Here is a 24000-nt window from a genome sequence, read left to right on the forward strand (position 1 = left end):
ACTGACTCGCCGGCTCGCCCCAAATTTATTTTTCGCAGCTCGCATTCATTCGATTTATTACTACTACTGGATGGGCGCCACGGCCTGCACTGCCATGCTATGGAGCAGTAGTGTCCCGGCGAAAGGAGATCGAATTGATTCCGATGCGCTGCACTGCACTGCACGACGAGGCCGAGTTACTGTTACTATGCCCCGGCTGACCAGATGACCTCCTCTCTCTCTCTCTCGTTACTCTTTTCTCTGTCTGTAGACGACTAATCAAGCATGGACCGCGTACGTACTACTACTAATGCACTCGTACTCCCTCTATCCACAAAAGTTAAATATATTTTACATTTAAGTTATTCCAAATAAGTTGTTCTTATTTATAGTCTTTATGCATTCAAGACTTACATGAAGAGATAAATTAAATGTTTGATTACAACCCAAGAAGTCATCTAAATACTTTATTGGTTGCATGTTTGTATTCACTTCTTGATTTTTGTAACAGAAGATGATTTAATTTCTCCTTGATCTTGGTGATACAAGTAATATGTGTAACTTTTGTGGATGGATGGAGTAGTATTTTCCAAAGCTGTTTTTCTTTCTCTGTCTATCGAAAAAATGTCTGCGGGAAAAAAAACTGCACAAAACTACAGCAATAACTGCGAGTTGCTATCACATGCCCAATTGCAGGCCAAGGAACAAAACAAAAAAACCATTGCTGTTCCTGTTCCCCTCGCACCATCCGCACGTACGCACACGCATACGCAAAAAAACGCACGTACGCGGCCGATGTGGAACGGAGAAGCGAGTGACCACCGTGGGAAAGAAAAAAAAGGAGCGGCCGTGGCGGCCAAAACGTGGAGCCCAACCCGTCCATCGTGCTCGTGTGTGGATCGCGCGACGGATTACGGAGAAAATTGTCGATAAGCCGCGGCCGCGCGCCTCATCGCGTCGCGTGGGCGAAAAAAAAAAACCCAATCTGCAACGAGATCTCGCCCGCCAATCGACTCCGCCGCGGGGGCGCGCCATCTCGGCCTCTCGTCTCTCATCTCCTCCAACGACCGACGACTCGACTCCTCTCGCTTTGCCTGGCCGAGCCGGGGGCCCGTGTGTAGGGCACACACGCAGCACCACTTGTCAACCCTTTTCCCACATGTCCATCCTGCGAAAATCCACGTGTCGTTTGTAATAAACTTTAAAAGCTGATAGTGAAAAATAGACTGCGATAAAAAAAAACCTTTAAAATTAATGCTCGAACTAAATTAAGTTTTGAATTTTAAGTTTTAGTTGTCGCCAATAATAAGCTAATAAGCAGACGATGAAATTATGTTATCGGTGTCAAACCGGTATACGTTACACGTCCATCTATACCTGAAATGTACCTTTTCACGCAAAATCACATACAGTATAAGAGCAAGTTTAATAGTGTAGCCCACTACTAGCTTTAAATCATTTATAGCCAATTCATATAATAATTGCTTATTATAATATTAATATTTGGTCCCACATATCATACACAGATTACGAGTCCGTGCTGCAGCTAGCTACAGTTATGTAGCCCGCTGCTCTTCTCTCTCTTCCTTTATATCTTTAAAATATATTTATAACTAGCGTATAGCCTGCTATTGTACTTGCTCTAACTGCATATGCATCGATTGATCTGTCACAGATCTGGTACGAAAAACGACGACGATATGTATGTTTTTATTCATCATTTTGGCCGGTTGGCACGCGGGCAGGCATCAGTCAGTCCGCTGTTCATCAGCTGGGGTCTCCTCCTCCATTCTCCTCCATCCCTTGCACCAATCAAGCTAGAATCCAGCCCTATCCATCCAAGAACCACAAGATGGTCTCTTTTCTGCAACAAAGAAAAGTGCTCAAAAATTGCTGGTGTTGCAAGCTCGCAACGCGCGCGATCGACGTCGTACGCCACTAGCGAAGAATCGATCGATCGGCCATAGGGAGGAGGTTTGTGAATTGTGATCGATGCCGTGATGGTTTGCACTGCACTGCACTGGGTCGCGACCTACTTACTGCTGCTAAGTGCTAAGCACTAGGCAGTTGTGTGCATGTTAGGCCTCTTTTGCATCGGTTCGATCTTCTTTGCCCTAGTGGATGGAGCATTTGTGTGACCTGTTGCCCACTGAGAGGAGGGAAGCTTTTCTAGCTGCTGACTTGTAACCAATCCTGCACAACAGTAGTATATCCTCTCTCTCTCTCTCTTCGGTTTTTAATGTATGATATTGTTAACTTTGAAGATACGTTTTGATTGTTTGTTTTATTTAAAGATGTTGTACGAATATATAAAAATAGAACTCATGCTTAAAGTACATACAATAAAAAAAATAAATCACAAAAAATAAATAATAATTACGTAATCTTTTAATAAGACAAATTATCAAACATACAATAACATCATACATTAAAATGCAACAGTACATTGCAACACTGACATGCAAGATGCAGGGCAGTGTTTCTTTGAGGGGAAGAAATTGTAAAGTGTCATCAACTATTTCAAATGTTACAACAAGAAAAGTGTGATTCTTATACCATGCTTACATCAAAGAAAACTACTACTCTGCTTCAGCCTTCAGGCAGGAGAAGATAAGATCTCAGGACTGATTCACTTCTCTGATTTTTTTTTTGTGTGTGTTTTGTTTTTTGGGGAAAGAAGATTCTACCTCAAGGTTTGAATATGCAGTTAATCTCAATGAGATAGGGTGAAACAAAAGCATTGCCCATCCACTGATTGCTACCCGACCAAATGTAGTGATAATGTATTTGAAAATGAGAAGACCGTTTAAAAAGCTTAACAACACGTTTCCCAGGGTCAAGAAAATTAAAGAACTTGCCAGAGTCAAAAAAGGAAAAAGGATCCTAGAGTTTTAAAACTACCTAGTGATGTTTACTGTTCATGTAGTACAAAAAGCAAACTTATGTGCCAGAGTGTGAAATGTTCTACTAGCTTGCTTGCAAAGAAAAGTGAAAAGAGTTGCAAATTTAATTGCTCATGATATGGTGCCAGATGAACAAAACAAGCTAGGTCGGTGCATGATCCTGATTAATTGGTTGCACCAACTTAGTACTCCAAATCCTCTCTGCTCCTGCCAAACACCAAAAGTAAATTTCACAGTACAGCTTCAGAACAGTGGTACCATCAAATAAAATCTTTGTTTTTGTGGAGAGCAAAATAAAGAAAGTAATTTAACACACACACATGCTTGCTGCCTTCAGTACTACTGCAAATTTTAATTCCAGCCACAAATCTGCAGATGATACTACGTTATCAGGAACTAATTGGCCCACATAAACCCTCAGGTTATCCAATCTTCTCTGGTTAAGCTACCTTGCAAAATGAGTGGTGTTCAGAGCTGCATCACCCAACAGATTAAGAAACTTCATTTTCATTGGGTGTGCCCCATTACCACTAATCAAATAAGATCAAACATGCGAATGGCACATCTAAAATTAACAAACTAATGTCATTTAATTAAGAAGATTTCTTTTCTTTTTCCATGTATGTAGTAGTATTTAATTAGAGGACTATGAGTGCAAGCAAAACTGTTCAAGTGTAGCCAGACATGATGACGGCAGTGTCATCTCTCCAAACATAAAAAGAATTGCCGTCCAAACAACTGCTACCATCTACTACAAAACGCACGGCCGTTGGTTCGTGCAGGAGTGATCTGTTATTTTTTTTTCGTTTGACCAACAGTAACTACGTAGTACTAACTGGTCCATGATTGTTATTAAGGCTAATACTAACTAATGATGTCTACATCACGGCTGTTCCATCCATGTCGCATTACAAACTTAATTTTGAATGAATTGCGCGCTGATCTGAATTCGATGTGAAGCGACATCTGAATTATACCGCGGTTTGTTCGCCTGGTTTTCACTGTCAACTCCTGAGGTTTCAGACCTACATCAACAAAGCTTCAGACAGAATTTTTCAAGTCTTCAGACAGAATTGTTCCAAGTCTTAGTTGTGACAAAGAAAAGGTTCAATCTTACATATAATCTCCATCATGCGGCTTTCTTTATGCTTCAACTTAGATAGCATAATAATACCCAGTTTCATTCGGCAGATCTGAAGAAACCAGCAACAACCTTACCAATTGCATCTATAGTGAGAAAAAGTTTGAGATGAAATGCATATGTTTCCTTGTATAATTCCAGTTCAGAAGATATTACCATGGACTAGGAGTTAAGACAATATCATGCTTCTTCTGTAATTCTGAACGTACCAGTGGCTTTGAAAATCAGAGGGTCGATAAAAGTTGATACGTTTCTTTACCTGAACAGTTTGGCACTTCAGTTTCAGGCCTAGAGTGGTACCTGTCACTGTTCCTGTGCAATGTTTTTAGCCACGGTTTTATGGGAGATTTTAGGGTTTGGTCGCCTAAGACGTTACTGTCGGAAAGATATACACAGGCTATGCACATTCACATCTCTCCATGTCTAATGCTGTCAAGATTCTAGGTGTAGTGCTGGGCACATTTTCTTCTCAATGGAATCGGAGCATGACAGAGAAAAGCAACCTTTTTTCGTCTCTCTTTTATCTCCTCTTGGATCTGTCATTCTCACCGAAAAACGGCAGCTGAAATTTGAGCTGTAAAGTTCAAAAATGCAGTTAGCAGACGAATTGAACCCGTCACCAAGAGAATGAATTTATTCCAGTCAAGATGTTCTGTTTCTTTTTTCCAACTTCCTATGGCAAATAAGAACAGCTTCAGTTGTTAATAAAAATTACTATTCTTTTCATAAAAAAATGGGGTTTGGTTGCCAATCCATTAGTCAAATAAATTAGAAGAGCTCACGAGTTCGTGGATCCGAGTGCTTATGACATTAAAATCATGCCTTCTCAGGTCCATTTTGTTAAATTGTTTAGAGACCTCCAAAAATGTAGTATTGCAAATCAACTTGCAGTAGACAAATGGTGACATACATCTCTTCAAAAAATTGAGTTATATAGGGGAAATACCTCTAGGTGGGGTGGGGTGGTGGAGAGGAGACACCAGGTTCAACAGTTCAAATCATATTGTCCACAATAGGCCTAATTAAAAAATCACTTCATTTGTCAAATAAAAGGGAAATGATGGAAAATTTATGATTATTACGGAGTAGATTGAGTAGATATGATTAGAGTGATATTACAACCATATACGAATAAAATTGCGTTTTTCAGAATAAAACCTTTCTGAGATAACTTGCAGTGGAGACAGTGGACATGCTGAAAAATGTTCCTTTCATGTCCTGCCGAAAAAGCCTAAAAACCGTGCCAACCTTGGGTTTGTTAGAGGGGGCCACAAACGAAAAAGCAAGAGGTTGCATATATAGGAGCAACCTAACACAATCTACAAATGCCAAAATCTTCAAACTAAACCTAATTACGATCCAAATTAGGTTTTGGCCGGTCATTATAGCTAGCCGAGGTTAGGAAGATGCATACCTAAAACAAGTGTCTGATAGGGAAGAACCAACCTAACATACAATATACCACTAGTTGCAGGTTTCATGCAAAATTATTACAAATCAAGTAGAGACCCCACTCCCTCCCAAAAACTTAGGAGACAAGCCATTTCTGCTGTTAAATTCAGAAAGATACCTTCAGATATTCAGATGTAGAAGAAAAGAAAAAAAATGTAGACCAAGTTATGTAGGATACTTGCAAAGATGGTTAATGTGGGGTTCATGTTACAATGGCTTTGAGTGAGAGCTCATGGTAGTGAGCAATTTGGAGGCGCCGGCATAGTGTCACTGTGCTTTATAAATCAATTGCCATGGTGATCAGGCAGGACATCTAATCAGATTAGACGTGACGTCCATATGGTAGGAAAGGGAGAGGAGGAAGTTTAATTATTGGGCTATAAGAGGATGTCTTTGAGCTTAATTAGTATAATTAAGGTATACTTCATAAGAGATGCATCGTCAATACGATCACTGGATGTGTTATTGTCCCTAGTGCAGCAGCTGTAATCCTCTTGAAGCCGCAACCCTAGATTATAATGCATCTTGTTGATCAGTTAGCAACAGGTTGTGATTACTAAACTAATTGTAATTTGAAAGGTTTCAAAGGCTCCAAAAAGGCATCTTTTAATGGGGGAGAGGAATTTGAAGGATCTATTTTGTTCTGGCATTAAGCAACGAGTAGTAGTTTAGTGGTTGCACGAGTTAGCTGGATCAACTGTGCAAGTGTGCATAGATTAATCAGATCGATCTGGCACTTTTGCAGTTTTGCTCCATGCATGCTGATTCATTCACATGTCACATGTAGATACAAATGAATAGTACTCTATAGCAGATACAAAATGAATAGTTAGTCTATTGCAGATGCAGCTGGTGCTTCAAGAAAGAATCTAAAGATAGGAGAAGAACAGAATTAACTACTAGTAATGCTATTGCTTTGCTTATGGCTTACCTAATTCTCATTACTGGTTCAGAAACTGTGGGAAAGGCCAACAGAAATGCCTCTGCATCTGCTCCACCATGCTTATACTTATCTTCCTGCAGTGGCATGTACTTCTGTTAGTATTAACTATTACCGATTACTAACCACTGCATTCAGAATGGTCTCAAGCTTATACTAATTAGTATTCAGTATAACAGGTCAGTTCTAACAGTTACTGCAGCTTATAATATACGGAGTACATGGACAAGATGATGGACGAGGATGCCTTTTTGTACTTGGACCATGCCAAATGACTTGTCAAGATAATGCCAGCAAATCAGAGTACAACAATGATATGCTATAAAAATGCAAGAAATATGGGTTAACACAACTGAGAAGACACAATCGCTGTTGCTGTCAGGATCATAACTCACTGACGAAGGGTAGTACAAAGTTGCCGTTCCAGTACAAATATGATCAACGACTCAAAAAGAGATGGATGCAAACTATAATATAATGTTCAGGCACTTGATATATATTAAAACCTAATCATGATAAGGACTAGCTTTCAGACACAAGCAACTAAACCTACAATTTAGAAGTATAAATCACCTGGAGGTAAGATCATAACTTCTGACTAATACTTACGATGTGCTGACACCACCTCAGCTCCTTAAAGTCATTCATGTAAACTAGTCGTCCAAGTTCCAATTTTCAACTTCTGTAAAAATTAGTTCCAGGTAAGAGCACAAGTCATGTTAAACAGTTAAAACATAGCTCCAAATTCCAAAAATATGAAAGCAGCAGTCACGCTGAATGTACCACTACAATTTGTAGTATGATTAGAAACATTCAAGGACATGTACGTCTGTTGTCTAACAGAAAATTCGAACAAGTCGCATACGTACGACGCAGATATATAAACCAAACCTACTCCAAAAATTTTGGACAAATAAATTCTGACAGCAACAGATACACCATCACCAGCTACTCTGATGCATGTATATGTACTCATAGCAGTATAGGCTTATATCATGGCTAGACCGAAAAGATAACAATCTTTAACTTCTTAACATCGCATTAGGACAAATGACTGAAGCTTAATTAGCATGCGATGCATGTACTAGTGCCCATTAAATCGGTTGAGGAGAAACGCCATCAGCAACACCTACTTCATGGAAGAAAGAAGCTATACTCACTTTTCTCTGCATCACCGGGGTTAACTGTGTTCTGCATGTCACCTGATGTGGATGCATGCACATCTGACGGTGAGGCGACGCCGCAGAGCAGCGAACACCGGCACCGCCAATGCTGTCACGTCCCCTGTAAAATAATGAAGCGGATGGATGCATCAGGGGAAGACGTGACGACCATGATTAGACGAGTAAGAGCCCCTTTGTTAATAGCAGTTGCTGCAGTTGAGTTGATCTTAATTGCGTGTTTCAGCTGCAACACAAGAGATGCACACTGTCAGCCACAAAATGGTGCTGGATCAAAATGAGCTGGATTAAGGAGAGGAATTACGACAAGAAACTCAAGAAAAAGTTTTTGTCTGATAAAGAACGGAGATGCATGATCATGCTTAGGTTTATTTCATTATCCAAGAAAAAGTTCAGGCTTAGGTTGTCTAGATTTATGGAGAAGCACGAACAAGAAGATGCTTGGCAGAAGGAATAAGCAAGAGGATTTGCAATGAAGTCAAATGCACGCGCTGTTGAGGATACCCAGCACTCGAGAACTCAGGAACTCTCGAAAAGAAAAACTGTCAGCTGGTGTGATTTGAGTGGAAGGACCTTTTGACCAGCAAGCAAATGGATGTTTCAAAAAGTTTCAGGATCAGAGCCTGACATTGTCGAGAAACTGAGCTGTAAAACTGTAGCCAATACTGTATGCACGACCATATGATTGTTGATGAACAATGCCCTGAAATGTTAAAGAACAGTAATATGATTTTAATGCTTCTGGCAAGGCAAAGAGAGAGACATGTTTAAATGGAGATGGATAAGCTGAAAATTGAGTTATTGTGCATAATTTCATTCTCCTCGGAGGTCAAAAAGGAAGATGAGTACTCCAAGCTGAAAACTATGATGAGAACTGCTTCAGCTCAGGCTTTTCTCCTGAAAGAATAAAAAGAAAGGGAGGAACAACTCATGATAACAGACATGTCAGCGAGTACTGATAACATTTTTCAGAAATGCAGAGGAGAGTTATTCCTACTGCGGATAAATGATTATGCAACTTTTCTCCCCTGACATTTGTACGTGCCTGGAAGGGGACTAAGCACTGACACAGTGATATGCTCACATGAACAACTCGTAAGAACCAAGCAATTGAAATCCATGCTCCTGAATTGCGTTGATAAAAGATCAGCTTACATCAACCTCAGGAGCTGTCAGATTTGGAGTTGTCAACACACAAGGAGATGGCAAATGGCGCCTGAAGCATGCAGTTAGTACACAGTTAACAGTCCTGATAAGTTAATTAACAAGGGAACAGCAACTGCTGTAGGACCAAGCAATCTACTGTTGCAGAAATCTGTCATCTATTAACTAACCTCGTTTTCGGTCGGTGATGTCAAAAGCGCACTATTAATCTAGAAATGGCTAATCACTTTTTTGTACGAACTGGGATTAGGTTCCAGACAATGCACCTATCTTAAGGCTTTACAAATCACCAATGCAAAAGAAACAAATTGGGAAAACCAAATACATTTGAACCAATGTTATGACCAGTCTTGACAAAGCTCTGACATCAGGAAGGGTTGTTAAATTTGACTATATAACCAACACTTTGGTAGAAATATATATTTCAATTAGTACAACAGGCTGTCCATATCATAGTATAATTGATCAATATAAAAGCCATTTAGTCACACAAGTGAGAGAATAACCAGCTAAGTTTCTCAGTTTTTTCAGGTCCATTTGTCAGCTGTCTACTAGTAATTGCAAATATGCTCATGTTGAACAAACATGGAAAAGGAGGGCACGCTACCTATGTGGCCATGTATAGACCCCAGACCTAACACAACACCCACTCTTTAATCTTAGTACATCCTATACTACTTCCTACCATGCTTGAACCCTCTACCATCCGAATCCAATGCTTCATCTCGTTTCAAAGTGCCTTGATTCTTCAAACAGTGTTAGTTTAATATTTTAATCAGAGTTAGCTCATACTAATGTACATATCAAATCTCATTGCCTGAAACGTACCATTTCAGGTGGGAGGCCCCAGTAGCATAAGCAAAAATTCAGCTATCAACCTGATGGCGACTGTTAGAAGCAGAGGCATAATGCAAATGCATAGTATCTCTGAAAGAGCGAAAGACTAACTTGCAGAAATGGTTAGCATAATAAGAACAAAAAAAACCTCCTAAGAAAACAATACTCCAAGAACTCCTAGAAAGAGAGCGATGAGATTACTAGAAGCTCTTACGACATGATGACTGTACAGAACATGCGCATGCTCAACTCCTCTGCAGTTTTCAGACAGCAAAATTGTTTTTCTAGTGCTAGTCAACAGCAGCAGTGCAGCGAAGTGGAGGCTTTTTTGGCAGGCACCGCCATGGTGTCACGTCCTCGTAAAATAAACCAAAATCAAGGACGTGACCTGCATGATTAGGACGCAGCAATCCGGGACTGTTACCAGCTGGGGTTAGCGTGAGAGAACAGGAAAGAACCCAAAACAAAAGCCAGCATTAACCCGGCAATTAGCCTGACATGTTCCAGTGATTCTTTGATGCATTCTTCTTCTGCAGCTCATTCATTCTCCGGGTACCGTTAGTTTTGTATGGGACCGTGTGCAGTTTGCTTGTGGACTTGGGAAAGCATATAAATCATTGAACCTCTTAAATTAATCAGAGAGGCGCCAAGAGGGATTTTGGGGGCAAAATATCTGTTGAATTTGCATTTGGTGTATTGCATTATACTATGGCTCAATCGAAACTGAAGACCTACTGAATAAAATATGGCATAATTTATCGAGCGACTTTTTTTCGCGTCAATGCTGATAAATTAATAGCAGCACACAAAATCATTGGAAGTTGTGGATCACACGAAATTCAAACCTTTTTGAAAGACAAAAAAGGCAGCAATCTGCACTGGTATTTTCCTAGGTTAATGATTCTTATTGCATCGGTATTCTATTAACAGATGCCAAATTTCGATCAATCAATTGAACTATTCTAGAGCCATGGACCGCAGAAACCGATAAAAAAAAATGGATGCATTCGATGTGGATGGGTAAAAGGAAGAGGATCTATAACAAAACCGACCGTTCGGTACAAAAGTAGATCTGCTGACCCATGTAGGACAATCAACTTCTCATTGCTCTCATACACAAAATCTTACCCCCAAAAAAAAAGTTGGTAATGAGACTTTTCTTGTAAAAATAAGGTTATAAAAGACTATCAGTTCGATTACCTTCTGCAAGTGGAATGCAATTGCAATGGTGTAGAAAATATTTGAAATGACAATGTACCTACGTCACAAAAGTTCCCGTATCGATGGGACAAAGAACGAGATCGAGGAACGCGGGACGCTACATTTTTTATGTTTTAACGTGGGGTGGGGGAACGAGATTGTTCCCGCGTTCCCGAAACGGGAACGGCGTTCCTAGGACCAAGGAACATGGCGTAGTTCCGGTGACTTGGTGATGAACTATACTAAGGCGGTGTTTAAATCCAGGGGTAAAATTTTTTGCCGTGTCATATCGGATATATGGACACATATTTGAAGTATTAAACGTAGTCTAATAACAAAATAAATTACAGAATCCGTCTGTAAACTGCGAGACGAATTTATTAAGCCTAATTAATCCGTCATTAGTAAATGTTTACTGTAGCACCACATTATCAAATTATGGAGCAATTAGACTTAAAAGTTTTGTATCTCAAATTAGTTGCGATATGTGTAATTAGTTATTTTTGTAGCCTATATTTAATACTTCATGTAGGTGTTCAAATGTTCGATGTGATAGGGAGAAAAAACTTAATAGGGATCTAAACATGCCCTAAACATGCAAGCAGCTAACAGAGAGAGACAAGGATGTATAGGAGCAGTACCAGATGAGCAGGCCTTGCTGCCCAGAGCCCAAGGAAGGTTCGCCGTGTCATGGGCCTTCGTGCAGCGAGCGATCCATGGTGATCTCAATGATCTGAGGCAACTGCAAATTCAATCAGAAAAAGTGGAGATCTCAGGCTCAGGGTTTACAATTCCAACGAAAACCGGTCGAATTCCACGAAATTTCGATGTTTCGACGGGGCTCAAAAGTAGAAGCTGTCTGAGATTTCGATGAGTTTCATCCAAATTCAAATTTGAATTGATAAAAAAAGGAAAAAAGCAAATAAAATCTTATAAATAGTATGATATTCATAGAATCTATTGGTATATAAATTTTCAAAAAAAAATTGATGTATTCCGTGTATTTACTGAAATTTGAAGTAGGAAAGAAAAGAATAACGAATTAAAAAAAGGAAAACAATTTCAGTTTATCTCTTTTTCTAGTTACTGATTGAAATTTCGATGATTTCGCTTAGAATTTTGTCAAAGCCGACCGATTTTCACGAGCTTATTGGTAAACTCAAGGAATTTGTATTTAAATGTTTGTTTATGAAATTTGTTCGAAATCTACCGGCTTTCCACCGGATTTCGTGAAAACTGTCATTCCACCAGAGCCCGAAACGGAAGGCCATCTCGGAATCGTAAACCCTGTCAGGCTCAGCTGCTCCTCCTGGGTGTACGCCTAATTGCAGATAGGAGATGTTCCTGCGAATTCAGAAAGTTCAGAATTATTTTCGAGGCATCGCGTGATCACTGCAGAGTAGGATAGCACTTAGCCGAGTGAATATCCGGTGCAATTTTTTAAAAAATAAATCAGAGAAGTGATCAGAGAATACACACGAATTGCACATCGCAGAATGAAATCAACATGGTGGATGTGGTGCCTTCCGATTTTCCACCATCTGAAGAACAGAAGACCTAACCGCCAAGCGAAGCGAGGGGACGGAAACGAGATCGCCTCGGATGCCTTGAGGAGTAAGGTTCTCGTGGATCGACTCGCCGGCGTGGACGATCGCCGGGCGGAAGTTCTCCGTCGCGAATCGATGCGGCGGCGGCGCCCATGGCCATGGCCGGCGGTTTGTTTCGGATTCCGTGGTGAAAATGGTATATCCAATTATCCATACAAGTAAAGGGGTCTATTTGTAAAATGGAAAAGAGAAGATTGATAAGATACGTAAAACGAGATGAGCTATTAGCGTATAATTAATTAAGTATGAACTATTTTAAACTTTAAAAATGAATTAATATGATTTTTAAAGCAACTTTCGTATATAATTTTTTTTAAAAAAAACACATCATTTAGTAATTCGGAAAGCGTGAACGTGGAAAACGAAACAAACTCTCTCAAAATCTCTTGCTGCCGAACATGCATTGCAGCTGATGATGAGGAAGAAACCCCCTTCTTTTTCTTCCACATACGAAATCTCCAGCAGCTTTCATAGCTCTCACATCGTACTAATAATTCTCTTGTGCACAAAGAAATATATCATCAATCCGTTCCATATTAATTTTCTACATTACTTCAACTTTGTGCTTAAGTCATCTTGTACAACAGTCTGACAAATGCTGTATCCATTTCACTCTCTGTGTACTCCTTGAGTCCTTCCATTGAGGCTAAATTCAGAAAGCTTCATCACCTCGTGCGGTGCAGTGGTACTACACATCTGAGCTCACTTCACTCCCACTTCACATTGATCATCTGAGCTCAATCCACAAGCCAATGGCTTGGAGACTTGCAAGCAAACTCATCAAGTTGCTATCTGCTTGCTGGTATAAATATATATATATATAAACTGATGAACAATGCATCCCACAGGACAGGGAGCCACACTTCCATAGTTCAATGTGATCTTGTTCAAGGTTCAGGCAATGGCGACCGGGTTATGCGATGCAGGTGCAGCCAAGCCGCGACGATATGACCTCACCATGTCCCGGAGGACGAGAAGGCCTGCAACGGCAAGTGTGGTTACTATTACTGATTGCAACCAAGACCAAGGCATGGAGACCCAGTCTCAGATGATCCTGATGATACACGAGCAGCAGCAGCAAGATCAAGTTACTGAGCTGAAGGATCTGTTCCAGTGTCCATGTGCTACAACACAGCCTGAAGCTGAAGACACTACGGAGCAGGAGGCATTGCAGCAGCCTGAAGATGCCCAGGAGCAGCAGAAACCCAGGCAAAGCCTAGGAGAAGAGGAGGCACAGCATGAGCAGCAGCAAGAATGTCTGCAGTGTGAAGACAACTCGCGGCGTCTCTCGCTGCAGGAGCTGATAGACGTCGAGCCCATCAATGGCGCCAAGGATGCCGCCACTGGAAGCCAAGAGGTGAGCTCTGCTGCTGCAGAAGCTGCTGCTGCTGGTGCTGCTGTTCAGGGAGTTGCAGAAGCAGCAGCTGCAGAGAAGCAGCCTGAACATGTGACCGGGAAGAAGAAGATGATCGGAATGATGCGAAGGTACGTGAGAGTTCGCTCCATCAAGCACAAGCCTGCACCGGAGAGGAATGTTGCACCTCCTATATGCTGATGAGGTAGAAAGAACAATGGATGAACTGACAGTTGGGGATAAATTAAGCAAGATTTTAAACTAAACCGAGTTTTTCGTTGGTTTAACCTGTGCAAATTCTGTGTCTATATTGTTTTTACTGTTGGTTTGCACTGTTAAGTTGTTGGTGTATGTGTCTCTCCCAAAAAATAAGCATGTAAATGTTGACTTGTAACACTTAGGACTGTACAATGCTGTCAAACACGCTCAAGAAATAAACTGGTAGATTCAGGGAAGAAGAGGGTGTTTACCTGTAGTTGCAATGTCTTATCCTCCAAACAATCAAAGATACAACGATTCGTGGAAAAATACAGCAAAGACAGATAGATAGCAAAACGACTCACGCGTTCTGACAAGGGCTTTCGCTTTCAGTTATGTCATTTTGTCAAACACAATTTTGGGCCAGCTAGCAGGGAGACCACAATATGGTGTTGTATAATCTGTTCCAATTTGTGGTCTCAGTAAGCTGTCTTAGTTTCCACACGGAGAACACTCCCTTCATCAACTAAATAACTCTGACTTTTCTTCCACGCGGAGTCATTACCATAATGTAGTGTCAACTCTATAACCACTGAATAGGCCTTTCATCTCCGTACAACAATGTGCAAATCACATGAACAGAAACTGCAGATACGAAATAGTGTTAGTAGCTCCAGAAATTCAGACCATGGCAGCCTCCCCAATCTCTAGCGGTGAGTCGTTCATGTTCCCCACCAGTGCCGTGGAGTCATCGACATCTGCCTCTGGCTCCAGCAATGTCGGCTCTGAAGAAATTGATCCCAACACCTGCAAAAACATCACCGAAATGATCATCAACATCAGAGGAGGTCACCACATGGCTGCGGCGTCACAGTGGCACATGGCGCAGAGAGAGATTGATGCGATGGTGAAGGAGATCCACAGCAAGGCAGGAAGGCAGCATGCACTCGTATGGTCATACAAGCTTCGACTTCTCGCCTTTGCAGATGAGATCACCAAGCTACAATTGTCCCCTGACAAGCTCTTCGTGGTGTTGAGGCTGCTCAAGGTACTCAACCCAGACTTCTTCCTTGTATCGCAATGTCGTCCAGAAGAGTTCAGCGTGGCAAAGTATGATGACACACTGCAGAAGCTAAGGATGGCCGTGTACCACATGCTTCGTGAGCTTAAAATTTTGATCCAAACCCGTGCTTCTAGGCGTGTACCACCAGGTGGGGGAATCCATGAAGTGACTCGCTATGTCATGAATTACATCAGGTTGTTGTTGCATCATAAGACCACACTTGGTCTCATCCTCGGAAATGATGATCGCAACAAGGACAATGAGCGGATGGACTCCTTGGATCATATTGTGCAAGATCTGATTATCTGCTTGGAATCCATGCTCAACAAGGCACCTGAGGCCTATGAATCTCAAGGTTTACAATGCTTCTTTCTTATGAACAACCTGCATTTTGTTGTCAAGCAAGTGGAGGGTTCAGAGCTGATCTCACTCCTGGGGCAGTCATGGGTTCAAGTGCACAGAGAATTCATCGAGCAGTATTTGAAGACTTATGTGGACTTGTCATGGGGGCCTGCAATATCATGCCTCAGTGCCAGGACAGGCATGCTTGGTGGCTGCTTCAGTCAGCCTTCCAGTACCGTAAGGTTTAGCCTCCAGTTCGATTCAACTTATTATAACCAAGAGTGCTGGAAGGTGGAAGATCCTCAGCTTCGGGAGAAAGTGCGGCGAGCTGTCTGTGACAAGGTAATCTTGGCTTACCAAGCACACCTTGACAAGTATATGAAGGCTAAGAGAAAGCATGAGTGGTATACCCCTGAGCTGCTGAAGGCACAATTGATGAAGCTATTTGAAGGAAGAACAGAATAGCATCAGTTACATGGTACGCCAATTGTATGTTTCCAGGTCCTGTGGGATGTTTGGGTCTTGGGGACACTGTTGTTCTCCGCCTATTTTCCTTTTTTCTCTAAGATTTATTTTGCATGTAATCAACGATGCAGTATATAACAGTTCTAGATGAAAGATAATAATTTCATTCTACTTGTGAACATTATCAGATAAAACCTGAGAAATAGAACCTGAAAGATAAACAAATATATCTTCACAAGTTGCATCTGTGCCCTGCATATACAAATCTAAGTTAGTTCAAAATCCAAAGAATTTTTCGACTCGGTGCTTGAACATTCGTTGTCTTCCATTTGCTGCCAGTATATTCAGCAATTGACTAAGAAATCAAATGGCACTCCCTAAGCATTGAGCATCTTATGCTGTATGACCATAACTGATCTAATCACATAATCGTTTTTCATCAACTATTGATGCCAATAACACAATTGTGCTTCACCCCTTGTGACTATCCATATGAAATGTTGGATAATGCTCAGGCATGTGGTCTATCATCTGTCATCTCAAATCTAATTCACGGATAATTTCTCGTCGCTGTAAAATCTTAAGCCACAGATGCACAGAAAATTCAGTACGAAAAATATCGTGCTTCTCAACTCGAATTTTCCCTTGTTAAAACCACAAATGTTACCTCAGCAGCCAGGATTGCAGTCTGGTACTCTGCTGCCACCCGGGATACCGCCAGATGGTGGTCGCGACCGGCGGCGTTCTTGCCACGGAGAGCCCAACGCCTTCGCCTAGGGCAGCAGCCGCGCCGTACTTTCTTCGAATCCCCATCCTTCAATTCCTCCTCCCCCTTCACCAGCTGATGTGCTGCCGCCGCCGCCGCCGGGTAACCTTCGGTGCATCATCTCCGCTACCTTGTCCCGGCCCGCCGCCGTGGGTTGGCCGGAGCTCCGCCGCCGACGAGTCGTCTCGGGTGGGGGAGCGGCGGAAGGAGAGAAGGGGAGAGATATATGAAATGCGAATAGTGGGAGGGGCTATTTGACAAATGAATCCGCCATCTTAATCCTGGACGCACGCGCAGCCTGATCCAACGGCTATTGGTACGCCACGAAATTGACGGGCTCAACAAGTGGTGTTGAGCCCGGGACGGGATTAGCGTTGACGCGTCACGTGTTGGGCTGCAATGCGTCGGCTTGTTACGGTAGTCCAGAGACCAGAGGCCCATATGGAAAATGTCGTTTCTTCCGGGGATAAGTCTATTTTCCGTCACTCATCTCTTGCTTACGATTGAATTACCACCCTCAACGATAAAATCGGGCATAACGTCTCCCCAATCTTTTAAAATCGATGCAAATCGACTCATTCGATGTTTTGAAAATGATTTCTGCTGACATGGCATGTTGATTGTGGTTGACTCGCAAAGTCAGAATGTAAGACTCACATATATAACCTCTCAAAGAAAAAAAAAGGACTCATGTGTCATCCTCTCTCTACTTCCTTCCTCATCCCCTTTCTATCTACTCTTTTTTTTTCTCCATCTCTATTAATTACAAGGCGACGGAAAGAGAGCCAAACGGAGAGAAGGCTCGACTTCACCGTCAACCGTGGTTTTAATAGTTGAGAGAGTCATTATACTCAGTTTTGTGATTGAGATATATAAATCAGATTCAACTTATATTTCGGGAGAGTTAGATTGGATTTTTTTTTTCCTTTTCTCTGCAGCAATTTGGAGGCCCATTTAGGTAAGCGTACAGATTCTTTGCCGAAACTGAATTCGAGCGCGACAGCACTACATCAGTGGGGCGAAACAGAAATTGGCAGGTTTTTCTGCGCACAGATGTACAGTTTTCTCAGAGATTTCGCTGTTCCGAACTTGCATCAACAAGCAAGATGGTGATTAGTAGCATGGACGCAAGAAATCAACCGAAACAGTAGCACAAGATACGGGGGGCAGGGTACGAAAGAAATTAAGAAGCTATCAAGGCAGAAATGAGCGAGATAGGCCAGATAGTACAGACAGCCACTGCCCCCCGTCTGAACGCTAGCTGCAGCTCTCTCGTCACTCTCATCAGAGGGCCTTTGCCTGCAGCAGCATCGGCAGCAAATGAAAGCAATCTCATATAGGAGTACTACTCCGTCACAGAAAATAAAACTAATCTTAATTTCTAGCTATAAATCTAGACACGTATATATTCAGATTCGTAACTATGATTAGTTTTTTTTATTGACATGGAGTGGGTATATGGTTACAGCAGCAGCGATAGTAGTAGCATACGGAATGAAAGGCAGAATGGAAGGAGAGGCCGGCCGGTGGCGTACGACAAAACCGGTGAAATCGGTGGAGCGAGCGAGTCACGGGGACCTGTGATGCGCGGCTGTCTGTTCCCGCATCGGCCGGCAAGTTCCGTTCTGCCACGGCGCTTTGCAGCACTAACGTACCCATCCATGCCCAGCCCCATAGATTGAACACATACTCCCTCCATCCTAAAAAAAAAAAAAAAAGACAAACCCTGGTTTCCGTGTCTAACGTTTGAATATCCGTCTTATTTGAAAAAATTATGAAAAAAATTAAAAAGATAAGTCACGCATAAAGTATTAATCTTGTTTTATCATCTAACAACAATGAAAATACTAATTAAAGAAAATCATATAAGCTGTGTTTAGATCTAAAATTTAGATTCAAACTTCAGTCCTTTTCCATCACATCAACCGGTCATACACACACAACTTTTCAGTCACATCATCTCCAATTTCAACCAAAATCCAAACTTTGGATCCAACTAAACACAGCCTAAGACGGACAGTCAAACATTAGCACGGAAACCCAGAGTTTGACTTTTTTTAGGACGGAGGGAATAGGTCGGACTAGCAGCTAGCTGTACAACGACTCCTTCTCCTAGTGCTAGTACTGGTGTGTTCAGTTCACGTCAAAATTAAAAGTTTGATTGAGATTGGAAAGATGTGATGGAAAAGTTGAAAGTTTGTGTATGTAGGAAAGTTTTGATGTGATGGAAAAGTTGGAAGTTTGAAGAAAAAAGTTGGGAACTAAGACACTGTTTAGACGTGACTAAAACTTTTTTTGAGAACAGGGACTAAAACTTTTAAGTCCCATTTACATCGAATGTTTGGATACTAATTATAAATATTAAATGTAGACTATTAATAAAACCCATCTATAATCTTGGACTAATTCGCGAGACGAATCTATTGAGCCTAATTAATCCATGATTAGCCTATGTGATGCTACAGTAAACATTCTCTAATTATAGATTAATTAGGCTTAAAAAATTTGTCTCGCAAATTAGCTTTTATTTATGTAATTAGTTTTGTAAATAGTTTATATTTAATACTTTAAATTAGTGTATAAATACAGGGACTAAAGTTAAGTCCCTAGATCCAAACACCACCTAAACCAGGCCTTAGGGCCTAAGGGGTGTTCAGATCCAGCGATGCAAAGTTTTGTTGTGTCACATCGAATATTATATATGGTGTTGTATGGGGTGTTCGGACACTAATAAAAAACTAATTACAGAATCCGTCAGTAAACCGCGATATGAATTTATTAAGCCTAATTAATTTGTCATTAGCAAATGTTTATTGTAGCACCACATTGTCAAATCATGAAGCAATTAGTCTCAAAAGATTCGTCTCACAAATTAGTCGCAATCTATGCAATTAGTTAATTTTTTAGTCTATATTTAATACTTTTTATAGGTGTTCAAACGTTTGATGTGATATGGTGTAAAATTTTGGAGGGATCTAAACAGGATCTTAGAATGAAGATGGTGGAACTTACCCCTCCATCCAAAAAAATAATCCTACCTACGAACCTGGACACATATAGGAATTTTTTTGACAAAGTAATAACTCCGATGAAAAAAACGAGATTATAAGGGAGAGACATCGCTCCAAATATTTTTTAAAGAAGTTGTGAGCAAGGTAAAGGTTGAACACGGCCAGACAGGACTTCAAGGTTAAAATCGCACACCCTTACGATTGTGCTATCAAACGATTCAAATGGGGTAGAAATTCTTACCGAACCGGTATTATTCCTAGTATACGCGTTGGTACTACTTATTTCAATTATAGGGAGTATGAAATTTACTCCCTCCATCCCATGTTATTTATTGTTCTAGGTTATTTAGCATATATTTAGGTTTAGGAAAAAAAGATTTTACTACCCAGATATTAAATATTGTATGGCTGGATATAGGAGGGTGGTTGAGGGTAGAAAAAGGATAAATTTGAATTATAAGTGATTGATGAGACAAGTAATATTCTATTGTGATAAATATTTTGAGACAAAATTTAAATTCTAAAGAGACAAGTAATTTGAGACGGAGGGAGTAACTTTTTTTTAAGTTCTGTGAGTGTCGTAGTGAAGTTACTACCTTTGCTTTAAAATGCTGCTACTTAGCATGAAATTTAACTCATTCTAAAATGCAATAATATGAGATGAAGGTGATAACCACTAAGTAAATTAAAATATAAATATATAAAATTTTCAACTGATGGAGAATTGTTCCCATAGAAAAATAGTACGACAGTCGCCAGACTACTTCACTACTCTCACCGTCCCTTAAAAAAATCAACATAGTATTAGAATTTGATATATTATAGTACAACGAATCAGGATATACTCTATATGTAGATTTGTTGTATTAGGTTGTCCTACTTTAATAAGATTGTTTTTTTAATGGAGGGAGTAGCTAGCTGTACTTGGAGGAGTGTCAACAACGGCCTGTCATGTCGACTAAACCCTTGGGCTATCACGTCACCCGAGATTCCAAAGAGGATTAGGAAAACCTCAAGCATGCGGTGGCGTTGCGTCCATGGTGCGTCACGTCTCGATCTCTGGGTTTTATGCTGTTCGATCGATCGATCCGCCCGTACGTGCTGGCTTTGCCCGTCTCGCGCCGTCGTGCCCCGCGCGCGGTTTCGTTTGACCGGACAAAATTCGGATCCCCAACTTGGGTTGTTCTTTCTGTAGCAGCAGCAACAACAACACGCGGCCGCATATGATTTTCGCATGCCAATCATGGAACAACAGACACTTGTAGGGGCTGTGTTGTTGCTCTGTTTTCGCCGAGAAACCCATGGCAACAGATCCAAGCACATCATGGAGGGTTTTTAGTTTTTTACAGAGTTTACTGTGTGTCTGTGGTGTCGCCATTATCGAATTTCGAATCCGTGCATGTGAAAGTGAAAATGATATTTGTCGGCAGCTGTTTTACCTCTGCAGTTGTCTGTGGGTGGTAACTGTTGATTGGTACGAGCAGGAAGGGAGGCTGAGGCTGCAGCTGCCTGATTGGATGGGAGCAAAGCGAGCGATCAGGCACCAGCTGCATGCATTCTCGCTGAGGGCGCGCACACGGAGGTTAGTACGTTGCAAGATTATACTCCGTTTCATCCTTTGCCTACCTGTATCTTTCTCTTCTCCGGTTAATAATGCTTTGCTTTGCTTCTTATCGCCGCCCATGGCCGATTAGTCACGCTAACAAAGCTGCAATCTCTCGGCTATGGCTAATTGCATTTGCTATGCATGCATGGGGCGATGTCATGTGTCCAAGCAAATTAAAACTGATTTGCCGGGCAAGGGGGGTGCTTGCGTTCGCCGAGGGAATGACTGTTACTGCTGGCGCCATGCATGCGAGGTCGGTCCACATGTTGAAGGCAAACGCGGCCAGAATCTGTATCATCCACTCTTTTTCTTGACGCCAAATCTTTATCAGCTCTACTCCTACCGCACTATACAGCGATGATATACTAATCAGTCCACCCTTGCGAACAACTAAACACGGAAAAGAGAAGCGACATACATGTTCTGATTAACCAATTTTGCAACATATTCGTTTCGAATTAAAGCACCTTCCTGTAGCGGCGATGTTCCGCTAAAGCACAGGTATATATTCTTTAGCAACATTGACTAATCCGTCGAACTCCAAACTTTCAGCAGCAGTACGCGCTCTCATCGCAGGCAGCTCTCCTCTCTACCATAACGGTCAGTTAACTGCTGCGCGCCACTGTTTTTTAACCGCCCCGCACGCAACACACACACACACACACACAAAACGCAGGAGCAGCAGCGAGTGGTGACAGCATGCAGTAGTACCACCACATTTGGTGTGTTCCCAGTGGGGAGCCTCTGGCCCTTAGCTGTAGATGTAGCTGCTGCTCCTCCTCCTCCTCCTCCTCTTCACCACCCGCATCCAACCGAGCAAACGCCCGGCGATATACAGTAGTACGTGTGGTGGATTCCCTGTTGCCGTTGCCGTTGCCGATCGATCGACATGGCATGTGCTGCTCTGCTGCCCATGCCCTGCAGCCACCACCACCACCACCGCCACCTCTGCAACCAACCACCAACAAGTGTAGTACTACTACCGCGCGTTGCCGATGCAGCCGGCTAGCTCGGGATGGGCGCCTGGGTCACTCGCTCGATCGATCACTGGATGGATGGAAAGCCCCAAATCTCAAGGCACATGAGACGTCAAAGCTGATAGGAGCGTCTCATCGGGTTGATTCCCCCTTCCATCCTCCCTCTGCTGCCCCCCCTGCATCGCCTGTACTTTTTGTCCAAACTACAAAGAAAAGAGAGAGGGGGAAAAAAGAAAAAGGGGATAATAAAAAGCAAAAGTTCGAACGAAAAACGAAGGAGCACAGCACAGCAACCTCGAAGCCGCGAAAAAAATCAACTCGCCATCCAGGCGCCGGGGTCAGCCGCTGCCGGCCCACTTGCATCAAACGTCTGCACTGCACTGCACTGCACGCATCAGATTAGATTAGTACGAGTAGCTTCAGATTAGATACCCCCGGTTAGATGCTGCACGTACGCTTTCTATCCCTAATCAAATCGATCGGCAATCGCTCATCTTCCCTCTCTCACTTCAACTAGTAACCCCGGACTTGTTAAATTAACTTGAAGCATGCATGCATGCTCTGATCGTTTGTTTATACTATCTACTACCAGAGCACATACAACAGCAGGCTATAAACCAGCTATAAACATGTTTTAAAAAGATAAATGAAAAAAGAGAAGAGCAGCGGGCTACAGATCTGTAGCCAGCTGTAGCACGGATTTTAAGACGTAACGTGTGTCTGATATGTGGGACTAAAATCCGTAACGTGTGTCTGATATGTGGGACTAGGTATTAATAGTATAGTAAGTAACTATTATATGAATTAGCTATTATATTGGCTCTAGATGATTTACAGTTAGTAGTTGACTATACTATTAAACTTGCTCTAATTATTATTACTATCTGTAGCGAATAGTGATATAGTGTGTGGTACTGTGTGTCCACCAGTACTATATTAGTGCGTAAAGACCGGGGCCGTGGGTGCGCAGGGTGACCACTATTGCTAGCTGCTTCAACATATTTATTTATTTTTACTGGAATGAAGTAATACTGGTAGTACTTTGTTAGTTCGACAGCTTAGAGAGATAAAGATTTTAGGTTTAGATGGGCTCACTGGACCGATGATCCTTAAACACCGCCACTGTACATGCTCCTTTCACTTTTTTTTCCACCGCAGGGATGTACTGTGCCACCACTAACTACTGCCATTATTTACAGCTTAATCCGCTCCTCTGGTCCCAAAATCACAACACTTTTAGGCCCTTTAAATCATAGGGTTAAAAAACCAGAGGAATAGAAAAAACATAGGATTCTGATAGGAATGCAAGTGTAAAACAGAGAATTACAAAACACAGGAATAACCGTTTAATTAGACCGCAGAAAAAATATAGGAATCAGATGAGAGAGATAAACTCAAGGAAAGTTTTTCAAAAAAAAAAATCTAAACTTTACGCTAAACTAAACATAACCTTATTTTATTAGCTGGATCGAAGATGGATGTGCAGGGAGGGAGGCATGGGCAACAGTGGGAAGCGTACAAAAGTTTGATGGATGATACGTACATGCTCGCTAGCTCTACAGTGTCCACAGCTTGCGACTGGCGAGCGATCGATCAATCAGTGGATCGGTGTGGCTAGCTCGGCGCGCTCAAGCTCAAGTACTGAGCATTATTGGGCATTTGCTTGTTGCGTAGCCACTGGGCGCATCTTGCACGATGTATGGATCGGTGGATCTGCTTGTGCGATGGGACAAACGCTGCAGGAGGGCAGTGTGGCCTCTGCTTACCCCCTCCCTCTCCTAGCTGACTTTTCCCAGCCTTTTTGCGCACACATC

General features: G+C 41.9%; 1 protein-coding gene and 2 long non-coding RNA genes across 3 annotated transcripts; 1 reads left to right on the forward strand and 2 right to left on the reverse strand.

Annotated features, from left to right (window-relative positions):
- Positions 1-3557: 3557 nt before the first annotated feature.
- On the reverse strand, positions 3558-4111 carry LOC127761988 (uncharacterized). The gene is made up of 2 exons (XR_008015343.1): positions 4000-4111; positions 3558-3907 (listed from the first exon to the last, which is right to left on the reverse strand). It is a non-coding gene; the product is annotated as an uncharacterized LOC127761988 (long non-coding RNA).
- An 83-nt stretch (positions 4112-4194) lies between these two features.
- LOC127760784 (uncharacterized) lies at positions 4195-7688 on the reverse strand. Its single transcript, XR_008015136.1, has 6 exons — positions 7576-7688; positions 7025-7097; positions 6407-6492; positions 5182-5254; positions 4970-5041; positions 4195-4597 (listed from the first exon to the last, which is right to left on the reverse strand). It is a non-coding gene; the product is annotated as an uncharacterized LOC127760784 (long non-coding RNA).
- A 6852-nt stretch (positions 7689-14540) lies between these two features.
- LOC127760459 (exocyst complex component EXO70A1-like) lies at positions 14541-15997 on the forward strand. The gene has a single exon (XM_052284723.1). It carries the CDS (start codon positions 14591-14593, stop codon positions 15824-15826), a length of 1236 nt encoding a protein of 411 aa, XP_052140683.1. The 5' UTR covers positions 14541-14590; the 3' UTR covers positions 15827-15997.
- Positions 15998-24000: the final 8003 nt, after the last annotated feature.

The sequence above is a fragment of the Oryza glaberrima genome, chromosome 1 (genome assembly GCF_000147395.1).
Source record: "Oryza glaberrima chromosome 1, OglaRS2, whole genome shotgun sequence".
NCBI lineage: Eukaryota > Viridiplantae > Streptophyta > Magnoliopsida > Poales > Poaceae > Oryza > Oryza glaberrima.

Bases quoted from the DNA above. Each gene is read 5' to 3' on its own strand.
- LOC127760459 (XM_052284723.1), top strand. From the start codon at position 14,591: ATGAACAGAAACTGCAGATACGAAATAGTGTTAGTAGCTCCAGAAATT.